Source organism: Triticum dicoccoides, chromosome 1A (genome assembly GCF_002162155.2).
Source record: "Triticum dicoccoides isolate Atlit2015 ecotype Zavitan chromosome 1A, WEW_v2.0, whole genome shotgun sequence".
Classification (NCBI taxonomy): Eukaryota; Viridiplantae; Streptophyta; class Magnoliopsida; order Poales; family Poaceae; genus Triticum; species Triticum dicoccoides.
This window is the reverse complement of record NC_041380.1, coordinates 64,482,542-64,493,896: the sequence shown is the minus strand read 5'-3', so window position 1 is coordinate 64,493,896 and position 11,355 is coordinate 64,482,542. Positions and strand designations below refer to the sequence as shown.

Genomic DNA, 11,355 nt, shown 5'->3' with positions numbered 1-11,355 from the left:
AGTATGCAAGATAGAAAATTAAGTGAATCTTTTGATGTTGTCCCCTCCGCATTAGTATGGAATTCAGAAATTATCTTGTTATCTTTGCCCACTAGCATTTTCTAGACTAATAATGGTAGTGCAGATTTCAGCTAGAGCTTGCAGAGTTTTAAAATATGTTGACCAAATCGTTTCTTCAAAACCTGGTTCACAAATACTATAATCTTGCTATTGGCTTCTATGAGTGTGGCTGGACTGAATCCTTCCACTTTGCTCATAGGTGAGGACTCTTATCAAAGGAACAAGTAATTGGTCTTTCATTCTTCAAGAAAGTTATATTTCAAAAGGAAAATATATGAAAATATAAAATTATATGAAAATATGTCATAGAACATTGCTAACTGTGATTCCCCATGTGTCTTAGCATTTTAGGTGGAATGGTGAATCTTGAAGCGAAAGTACCAAACGGTACGAGCACTTTCTGGCCCTATAGCTTGAGTTGAAGCCTGGGATAAAGGTCGTTTTTCTTATGAAGATCAAATAACCCATGGTAGAATGATTTTCCTTTTTAAGCTGCTCTTGCTGCAGCTATATAACTTGATAATGGAACATACAACATCGTGATGTTTGTTTAATTGTTTTGCTGTAGGTTTTGGATGTCAAGTGTGGAATAGGCAGACCATTAAGAGAAATTCCAAGATTTAGGTTTAATTCCCGTTTCGCGCTTTCACCTCTCTTCATATCTGTGAATACTGATGTGTTCGGGTTTAGACATTCTCATATGCATGATTAATGCAACTGAAGTGATTCATGTTTTTCTTACTTTGAACTGAAAACCTGTGGGGGCATGATTTTGAGGAGGCGATCCCGGTATTATTCATCTTTCAATTTTTTTTTATCATGATCTGTCTCTTTGAAAAAGTTGAAAACCTAATATGATGGTTTACAGAGCACCAATAAGTTAGAGAAGTTCGACCTCAACCTTTCCAGGAATTAATCTATTTTGGAACGGAGGTACTAAGCAGTACTAATACTTGTCTCTTCTGTTTGTAACCTAAAGAAGATGTATAATTGTGTCTGTAAGTTAGATAAGGACTATTGGCTTTGTGATATTTTGTTATCTGATGTTTGTAACCTAAAAAAGATATATAACTGATCAAGCAACTGTTTTTTGGTGATGAGGTCGCCACCAAGAACGGGTAACATGGAGGCGTGCCTTAGCCTGGAGCCCAGCAAGAAGATCATCGGGAGCTTCGGGACATTTGAGACGGCCGTTCTCCATGTGGCCAACGCCAGCCAGCTGCAGGCATTGCGCCGGCCTCGGCAGGAGTCGGTCAAGCCCAATGTGAGTTACCAATCTTCTTACATTAGAGTGTCGTAATTGATTTACTTATTATCATAGCAATATGCTTAGATGGTAGTAATTCATGACGGGATTAACAGTACCCCATCACAGAAACTTCTACATTCAGTTAGAAGGACTACTTATGTCTACTTAAACGTGTTCCTTATCCCGACTTTCATATACACGCATAGTATGAACCGTAGTCCTGCTAACTGCTAGCTTTCTTTGGTCATATCTGATTCTGTGGTGTTAATCCACTCCTACGTTGCCAAACTCAGTTTGATTATACATGGAGTGTGTTATATACTTTGATGATATTTTCAGATTTTAAATATATGACAAGCACAATCCCTGATACTAATGCTTACTCTGTTTATTTTGGATGTTCAAGTGTAGCATCTATTGACCAATGCAAGCTCCATCAGGATGTGCGTAGTGTCCATAAGTTCCCTTTTGGCCAGTACATGGAGAAAAAAACATGGAATGTACAACAATCCTACATGAAACATTCTGAACGAAGTCTTATTGAGCTACCCCTAGAAATTTTTGCAGCTTCTGTGAACTCTTGTTTTATGTTCTATAGGGCCAACTTGCATTTTCACGTCAAGCATGGCTGATTATCAGAGGGCAAGGAAAGATGGAGTAGCAGAAGCATTGCTTACGATGAGTTCATCGGGTCAATAGTGCACATTAACAAGCATTGCCTGTTGTCCGCCTTTGCCTACTTTGACGAGGACGATAGCGGGTACATCACCGTTGACCGCTGGAAGAGGTGTGCTGGGAGTACAACACAAGCTGACCGGCATCGCGACATCGCCAGGGAGGTCGGCAATGACAACATGCGTATGTTTATTCACTGCAGTCACCATCTCAAATTAATTAATTAGTTTCAATTAACTCTGTTGAATAGTCTGTACTATTACGCTAATTACTACAAATCTGAAATGCAAATTGACCATGTCTCATTTGATTAGGATGTTCAAATTGACTATGGAGAGTATATGACAACTCATGCAGGTTCGTAATGACTTGAAGAAAGCATATGAGAAGCGAGTATAGGAGCTTTAATATTAGAGCAACAGGGGAGGAGCAAATGATTGAAGGGCTATCAGCCGTGTAAAAGAAAGCTGAGGATAACGTCACCAGGTGGAAAACTATATTTGGTTGACATAATAACACTAGCAAAGGTGAATAACAATGTAACATTATCTTTTCATTAGTTGATCCATTCAACTTTTGTTTGATATGACTGGCATGATATTTGGATAGGAAAGTTATTTGTTAACTTCGTATCGTTTTTATGTGCAAGCTAATAATTATGCACTGTGCATTTGCCTGCAATTTCCTAGAAGTTTTCCATACTTTTCGAAGAAAATGTTTTGTGAAGTATAGGCTTTCTCCCTGTTGTACATTACCGCGCACAGGCTTTCTCCCTGTTGCATATGCCTTTATAATAACTTGAGCTATCCATACTTGGATTAGCAACTAAATCTTAGATAATATGAAACTTGTTCTCACATGTCCATTTTCCATAATTCTTAGATGTCCATTCTAGATATTGAGCCTAGAAGCATGCACTTCATGTACAGAATATCTAAGATTTATAGCATTCACTCATATCTCTGACCACAAGATACAATCACTGACTATATAGTACAATAAGATTTGATCTCTGAATAAAACCTCACCAAAGAATCTTCATACAGAAGTATAGACGTTGATGCAAATGTATGGAGCAGGGTAACCAACAGATCCACACATTTGGTCAGTGATGAATCAGTGCAACCTATTGGTACATGAGTTATTTCTCTTTCTTTCTCTAAACTACTCTTTCTCTTTCACAATTGCAGTTCAGCACCTTCTATGAACTGCACCTTATATCATGTCTGATTGATAATTCCTTGTAGTGGGAGGGGAGGATATTCGATCTGAGTATGTCAGAGAGGAGGAGCAAGACAGAATTAATAAGGCAATAATTGTTTCCCTTTTAGTTTGGATCTCTGTTGCTTCATGATGATATTATCTAACTGATGAAAAGGGAATGTTGTACGTGACTGATGAAAGAGTTGTTTCGCCTCACCAGGCAAGAAACTTTTGACCCATCCCTGCAATGTATTTTCATAGTGCCCTTGTATAAGTAAATGGAAAGAATTCTGAATGATGAAGAGTGTCTTATTGCATTAGTTTTTTTATATCTGCAGAGTGTGCACATGACTTTCTTCCCTGCCTTTACTTACTAATGAAAAATAAACAGCAATGCATGTTATCTTTACTAAATAATAACACTAAGTAGGAATTCAGAATAATAACATATTAATAACAACGGGTAGGAATTCTGAATAAAAATAGTGCATGAGAAATATGGCATGCACCTTAACATAGAAATGTCCTTTTCAATTGCTCGGATGTTAATGTTGCAAATGTTCTTTTCTTGTTCTCTTAATAATGGTTTCAGACAGAGAGTTGCGCCCATGTTGTATGCCAACATTGGTCCTTAGATTAGTCAATTTTTGTTGCAGCATATGTTCTCTATAGATTTTTTTAGAATGTCTATGAAGTTTCATCTGCAAGCTTTTGATCCAAATGGCTACATCCTTATAAGGCTATTTCTTGTTTGTAAGATGAATAGTCTATGTCAAGACTCAAGACTCAAGAGAAGCAAGAGTGCATAGCAGTAGCAGTTGTTCAACCAAGGTAATCACTTGAACCGAATATTTCTAAATTATAATTAAAAGAGGATGGGTTCTTAAAAATCTAACATATTCCTTTTGATTCTTGATCTTGTTTCATATATAGCTTAGACGTAGCATGTCATGTATGAATTTATTTCCACTGGGTGGAAGCATTTTATGCTCTTACCTTTCTTATGCTTTTAAGACTTTTCATTTTGGCTTTATTAGTCAGGACGTGCATTGCATGTACACGATTAACAAGTACAAAATGCCAAACTGGTAAAAGCGCACTTTATTATCAATTCAGTCCAAATGGTTTGTGCAACATTTGCATGTAAGAGTAGATTTGCATGTGTTCTTATTTTTTTATGGCTAATTAGCTAAACACAGTTGCTACATAGTGGTTCCACTTGCTGACAACGGTGAGGTGCAATGGAGATTGCCCTAAGATACACAAATATATTGCTGAATTTAGCAAAGTTGTCTCGAGCTAACTCTTCTAACTTCTACAATAGCCAATATACATGGCATGTTGTTCTCCAGACAGAGGTCAATTCATTTTTTACTATCATTGTCTATTGCTTCCGAGATAAGCACATGCTGACTTTTATATTATCATTCTAGATGTATCTTGTGTTACAAGTTGTTAGATCATTGTTGATGCTGCTACATCACTCTGACTTTTGAAGATGCTCTTATCCCTTTTGTTTCAACATGTCTTCTTTGCTTTCAATTAATCTTGTGTGAATTCAAAGCCGACAGAAAGTGCCATTTTTTTTGTTCTAGCATGTCTTCTTTATACTCCCTCTGTAAAAGGCTTTTATATTTCTTTACGGAGGAAGTATTTGTAAAAGGCACATTACATATTTTTTAAATTTGACTTGACTAACTGAGCTTGCATAATTCAGTTCATCATAGATTATCCAACGTGACGTAGTAAAAGGCACATTACATATTTTTAAATTTGACGTGACTAACTGAGCTTGCATAATTCAGTTCATCATAGATTATCAAATGTGACATAGACAATAGAATATAGATGGCTTAGAAGGGTTCTATGAGCATAGATGGCTTAGAAGGGTTCTATGAGCAAGGATTTTCTTTGGGCGGAGACGTGCATTGCACGTGCAAACTTACTAGTAAGTTCTAATTCAACTCACTGTTGTTATCAGTAGTACCATTAATTACCTAGAGTGCGTACTGCTGGAAACTGAAAAATACTACTCCCTCTGTTCACTTTTATAAGGCTGCTCCCAATGGACAGGTACTTAGATGGGGTGCTAAGCATATTAAATAGCTTAGCAACAAACTTCCCTATGCATAGGTGATTAGTTTTTTGTAGCTAAGCTCCCTTCATTTAATGATTTAGCTACTAAACACTCTCATGCATTGGTGAGTTTGCTTCATTTAAATATTTTGCCTAGGTTTGCGCGTTTGGCATTAATTCTTTCCGGGGTTACTACACCCGTCTCTCTCCTCTTAATTGTCTTGCCACATCAGATTTTTCATCTACATGGCATGCTTAGCACCCGTACAAGGTGGAGCATTGGGAGGGGCCTAAGACCTTGAAGACATTTCAGACAATATGCAAAACAGCTCATTTTGAGTTGTCTGAAACGACTTACAAAACATCTCTCTCCTCTTAATTGCCTTGCCACATCAGATTTTTCGTCTACATGGCATGCTTAGCACCCGTACAAGGTGGAGCATTGGGAGGGACCTAAGACTTTGAAGACATTTCAGACAATATGCAAAACAGCTCATTTTGAGTTGTCTGAAACGACTTACAAAAGTGAACGAAGGGAGTAGTAACTGTCTAGGGGAGAAGAATAGTGCCCCATGGCGAGCAAGCCCAAAATGCGACTCAAATTGCCACTTCCATCTAGATCTTGTCAGCGAATTTCACTACTACTACATGTTGGAAATATGTGCAATTTACCAAATGATTTTATTAATAGAAATATTAGATAAAGCATGACTAATATAACATGGATAAAAGTAGTCATGCGATCTGACAGAGAGAAGGTAAATAACATCTTCATATATGAACTGCAACCAAACATGTCTAAAGCAGATAATAGAACAGGTTGCATAGATAGCGTAGAACCTAACATATGTAGGACAAACACTAGAGCAAAGAACTGCTAGAGAATTTCTAACAGAAAGAGCAAGAACACGTACGGGACAGCAGCAACAGTAGCACTGGACTTGGGGTCGGTGTCGTCGCCAGCCATGTCATCGAGAAGGTCGTCAACATCAGGGAAGACGTCGTCGTCGGGGAAGTAGTCGTCGGAGTCCGGGGTGTCCGCGACGAAGAAGTCAGTAGTACCGGGGCGTCCGTGACGAAGAAGTCAGTAGTCGCGCTGAGCGCTCCCCACAAACCTTATCACCCTTCTCCCGTACAGGACTCAAAAGGTGCGATTTCGGAGGCCTACTGTCCCGACCCGCGGTGCACGCCGCAAGTAGGGATGGGGAAGAACGTAGCAGCAGCGCAGTGCTCAGGAACTTGTGGCGAGAGGAAGAAAAGGTTCTGGTGCGTCTTTCTGGTAGGAGCGACCTCCCTTTTATAGGCGCAAGAGAAGGAGGCGAGAGGGCAGTGATGGGAGGTGAAACGAAGAGACAGAGATGAAGCGAACAGCCAACAGCCGAAGGGCTGCACCGTTCGCATTCAAACTTCACTTTCGCAAAAATCTTTTCTGTTTTCGTGTGACCTTTCGTATACCCGTAGTGCGTGGTAAAAATTTAGACATCGGCTTGGCTCATTCCCGCAACCCAAGGCGTGGCGTGGCGGGCGGCGGGGGAGGAGCGCGCGTGGATGTCCCTCTTGTTCTCATGCTCATACTAGTGGGGAAAGAACCTCCCTTATAAAGAGGTCTAACTCCCTCTAAACTAGCAATGTGGGACTAAACTTTAGTTCCACCTCCTGCCTTGTACGAATGGGCTGCGTGGGCTTTTAGAATTTATTAAGAATTTCTAAAACTGCTATTGGGCTAGGCCTAAAGTAGACAAAATTCCAACACTACAGCCCCTAAAGCAACAAAGAAATTTGTTACCTCCTAGGAGCCATGTGAAGCTTAATGTAGACGCCCCATTCGATCAAGATTTCCTGGAGGGGAATACCTATTATATGGGTTGAGAAGATGAACTTTATTAATGCAAGTAATTGGAGAATTGATATGGGCCCTGATGTTTATTTTTGTTGAAGCTATAGCTCTGCGGTATGGACTTTCTCTTGCACAGACAATTGGTTTCAACAAGATCATAGTGAACTTGGACAATCTGCAGGTTATCAATACAATGAACGAGGGAGGCCGATCACTGCACCCCGTGGCTGCATTTTTTTGGTGATTGCTATCAATGGCGTGCAAATTCTATTTTACTTCATTTGTGCACTGTCCTAGGGAAGCTAATATTGTTGCACATGGATTAGCTAAGTTGGCTAAATGCCCTTCTTGTAACAGTTTCCTTGATAAGTCTCCTGGGGAGCTCATCCCTCTCTTGCTAAATGATGTAGCATTGATCACAAGGTTATAAATATAGAGACATGTTATCAAAAATTATAATCGTACACAGTCTCGTTAAAAAACCCGCAAAGGGTGCCTGTATGAGCTGTATATTCAGGATAGTCTGGTCGAAGGAGGAATAAAATGTAAAGTAGTTAGTTAACAAACCAACTCAACAAATCTCTTGTGGGCTTAATTAGTAGATCAGACGACCTTCGTGCACCTTACCAGACGACCTCCAGCTAGTATGATAGATGCTAAGTATCTATAGTCCATGCCTGGAATTGTCGAATGCGGCATGGACAGACGATGCACATTGACGTCCTTCTAATCCCTCCTATTTCAAAGGATCTCATTCCGTATCATAGGGGTTTCCATTTTGTTGTATTCCGACAGTGTAATTAATACATAAACTTTACGATCACAAGCATTACAAATTGCCCGAAACCAATTTTGTTTACATAAATAGTGTCTACAGTATTCTTCGGGCCATTGTTACTGTTGGGCTTCAGGCTCTTTCTTCTCTAGGTAACTGCAAAATCCAAGGCCAAACATCTATATTATCACTCTATTGTTGCATTAATTAAGTGCCATGTTAGCATTTGGCAATTATGCAACAAACAAGAAAACGATATAACCATGTTTATGATCTTTTGGTGGATACTGTGGTATAGTAATATGGCAAGAAAAAGTTCACATAAGAAGACTTACCCTTGAGCCCTAGCATAGCGAGATAACTGGTAGAGTTGAACGCTTTCGTTGGAGGCATGGGTTGCCATAAGAAAATAGTTCCGCGGCCGTACCACCCATGCGAACCTCATAAATAGGCCAGAATACACACACATGACTGCACAACACAATAGTAGTCACTAAAGATAGTTGAAGATGTATTGATCATCAAACTATATCTAGAATCTGTGACTTGTCAGACAAATAACCTGCAGTCATATGGCCGGATATCAATTCAGGTGGCTTGTTCATGTCAGCCATACCCTAGAGATGAAATAACAACCGAGGGATTATTAAGTTACAGTGTCAAAGAATTTAATGACAGTCGAACTTGAAAAGATTATTCATTTACACCGTTTCATGAACTTCCTAGAAAGAGATCATGCTTCAAAATCCGATAATATTTTTGTAACTATAGTAAGTAACAAATTAATGAATTATTCTTATGAGTAACAGACATACAACACTGATGCATATGAATCGACTGGAATTCATGGGTTCTAATAATATTTAAGTATATATTAGTTCTCTTTTGGTTCATAAAAATATGAAAACCATAGAAAGTAAGATGACATGTATCTCAATTTCTACAAGGAAAGAGAACGATGTGATTTGATGGATAGGATATGAATTTTTCTATCGAGTCTAGGCTAATATTTCTTTTTCTTTAAACTATGAAGGATTGCTTCCTATCCTATATAAGAACAAGAATCCATTCCTACAAATGAAAGAGCTTTGGACGAACTTTTTCTATAAAATTTAAAACCTTTAGTATTCCTACGAAGTTCCCGTAAATCAAAGGAGGCCTTAAATCGTGAAATTGCAGTGGGTCGCTAAGAGATATATTAGGTTGGCTATATATGACACAATAACTTTATTTATTAGTCATGCTCTAATAGATTCGGGGCATGATAGACTCACCGAAGAGAACATTATCATGCAAATAAAAAACTAAAACATCTGTCTTTTCTTGGTCTCCTTCCCCGTTTCCACAACCTCTCTGGTCACTCATTTGGGGCGATTGGAAGATAATTAATTTCGGTTTGTATATGTTAATATGTTTGTCAAACTTAAAGAATTTTGACGTAAAGCTAGAACTATAATTAATTTGAAATGGAGAGCACGGGAGAAATTCCCCGTATATAGATAGATGATCATAAACTGCAACCGGTGTCACTAGGAATTCGCAGCACTCTGGTAGTCGCGATCAACCAACAGCACAGGTTAATTTGGGAAAGCTAGATAGATAAACCAGGTACAGAGAGAGAGAGAGAGAGAGAGAGAGAGGAGAGGGAATCGTGGAGCGCGTACCGCGAGGATGAAGCCCCAGTTGCTGACGGGTCCCCAGAAGTGCGTGGTCCTGGGGCCGACGGGGCTGTTCAAGAACGCCTTGAGCGCCGTAGCCATGGCCGATGACCTCGCCCCCTCTACGGCTGCTTGCTTGCCGTCCGCGGGCGCGGGCGCGGGTGGAGTGGACTCGTGGAGACGGCCAACGGCTGAGGAACGGGCTTCCGAGCTTGTGGGGGGTGGGTGGGGGCAACGAAATAAGAAGATGATTTAACGGAGCAGGCGCACTGTCCCACTCATGCACTTGCGCGCGCAGGTCCATCACATGATCCGGAAATGATTTAGCGTAGCTGGATTTGCTCTCATCACCTGTCTGCTTGTACGTGATAGTTAATTGCTTGTACAGTATTTTTAACTGAAAGGGAGACCGGTCCGACGATGGATGTGTCGAACAATGACTTGGTAACTGACACATAAACAATGGATTCGTTGGAATAACCATAGCAGCCACTTGTGGGGGGCCGGCATCGTGACGTCCGATAATCTTTGTTCTTTTTCAGGAAGGAGATGATCGGATAAGATCACGTATGGTGACCAGGACGTCGACGGCGGCGGACGATGTGGAGAACATGGGTCAGTTTTCCTTTTTTTTCCATCATGGAAAACATGTTGATTAGTGTGTGTTTGGCCACCTTCCCACATCTACCCGAAGGGTAGGAGCATTTTCATTTTTATAGTTCATTACATCTATGCACTCTCTCCGTTCACTTTTGTAAGACTGTTTAGACATTTAAGACAATACCCAAAACAGTCCACTTTTCAGCTGTATGAAATAAGTATCTTATAAAAGTGAACAGAGGGACTACAACTTATATGGATTGTTCACTTTGTCCTTTTCACACAAGCACTACCTTTCCGATGATGGCTATCCTAGCAAAAAGGGATACATCGCACCGTACAAAGAAGAAAGATAGCATATAATGTTTGATTCTTTGACCGTTCACCACTCTCGAATTTGTGTCTTCGAAGTTGTTGATTTTTATGGCATCGGAACGGTAGACCTCCTCGATGATATAAGGACCTTTCCATTTAGAAAGGAGTTTGCCTGCAAAAAATCTTAACCGGGAGTTGTATAATAATACATAATCATCTATAAAAATAAAAGAAGCGTAAACTGTAAAAGGAGGGAAATAAACAGGGGCGCCACGCACCCGCACATGGGCCTACACAAATCGTGCACGGGATGGAGGGGGGTGCGCACTTTTGCGCTATCTTTCGCCTGGTCGTCGAATAGGAGGACACGATCTCCTGGCTATTCAATCGAGAGTTGGTTGGTGGTTTTCGGCTAGAGGAGTTAAGGATTTGAGGGCTGTGGAGCACTACCGATCACGTTGTGAAGCATAATCTTTTTTGCTACTCGTTTCTTCTCTCTCCTTTATCCATAACAGATTTGGATGTTGTTAGGGCATGTACAATGGTTGATAAGATTATCTTATCTTAAATCTGACACATAATTTAGAGAAGGCAACAAAAAAATTAAATGCACTGGAGGTCCTGAAAGTTTCGTCGGGGTGTCACTTTAGTTCTAATTCTTTCAAAATGCACCTTTAGGTCCTAATTCATTAGTAAGTGGTTCACCCGAGGTCCTTTTTTCACGAGCGCTTGCTGACATGCCCACTTGGTGCATTGACCCACGGCACGTCAACAGAGGGCCCAATCGCCAGGCGAGAGAAATACACTGGAGGTCCTAAAAGTTTCTGGGCAGTATCACCTCAGTCCTACTTTTTTCAAAATGCTCGCGACGGTGTGGGCACGAGAGGATTTCGGTAGGGGCTGGAAA

The 11,355-nt window shown here is 40.2% G+C and overlaps 1 protein-coding gene and 1 long non-coding RNA gene across 17 annotated transcripts in view; one reads left to right on the top strand and one right to left on the bottom strand.

The window, feature by feature from the left end:
- Positions 1-10,315, top strand: part of LOC119363342 — an 11,344-nt gene extending 1,029 nt beyond the window's left edge. The window contains exons 2-11 of one of the 16 annotated variants that reach the window (XR_005173929.1): positions 404-529; positions 629-849; positions 929-993; positions 1,162-1,324; positions 1,721-1,752; positions 1,908-2,167; positions 2,342-2,511; positions 3,031-3,116; positions 3,232-4,018; positions 7,208-7,502. This is a non-coding gene — a long non-coding RNA (uncharacterized LOC119363342). Of the gene's footprint in view, positions 1-403; positions 530-628; positions 850-928; positions 994-1,161; positions 1,325-1,715; positions 2,168-2,298; positions 2,512-3,030; positions 3,117-3,174; positions 4,019-7,201; positions 7,503-10,075 lie in introns of those variants that run through there. The other 15 variants (XR_005173928.1, XR_005173918.1, XR_005173916.1 and 12 more) reach the window with 15 other exon arrangements.
- Positions 7,822-9,768, bottom strand: LOC119363331 (mitochondrial pyruvate carrier 1-like). The gene is made up of 4 exons (XM_037628674.1): positions 9,540-9,768; positions 8,438-8,492; positions 8,211-8,346; positions 7,822-8,031 (listed from the first exon to the last, which is right to left on the bottom strand). The coding sequence occupies exons 1-4, from the start codon at positions 9,633-9,635 to the stop codon at positions 7,995-7,997; spliced, it is 324 nt and encodes a 107-aa protein (XP_037484571.1). The 5' UTR covers positions 9,636-9,768; the 3' UTR covers positions 7,822-7,994.
- Positions 10,316-11,355: the final 1,040 nt, after the last annotated feature.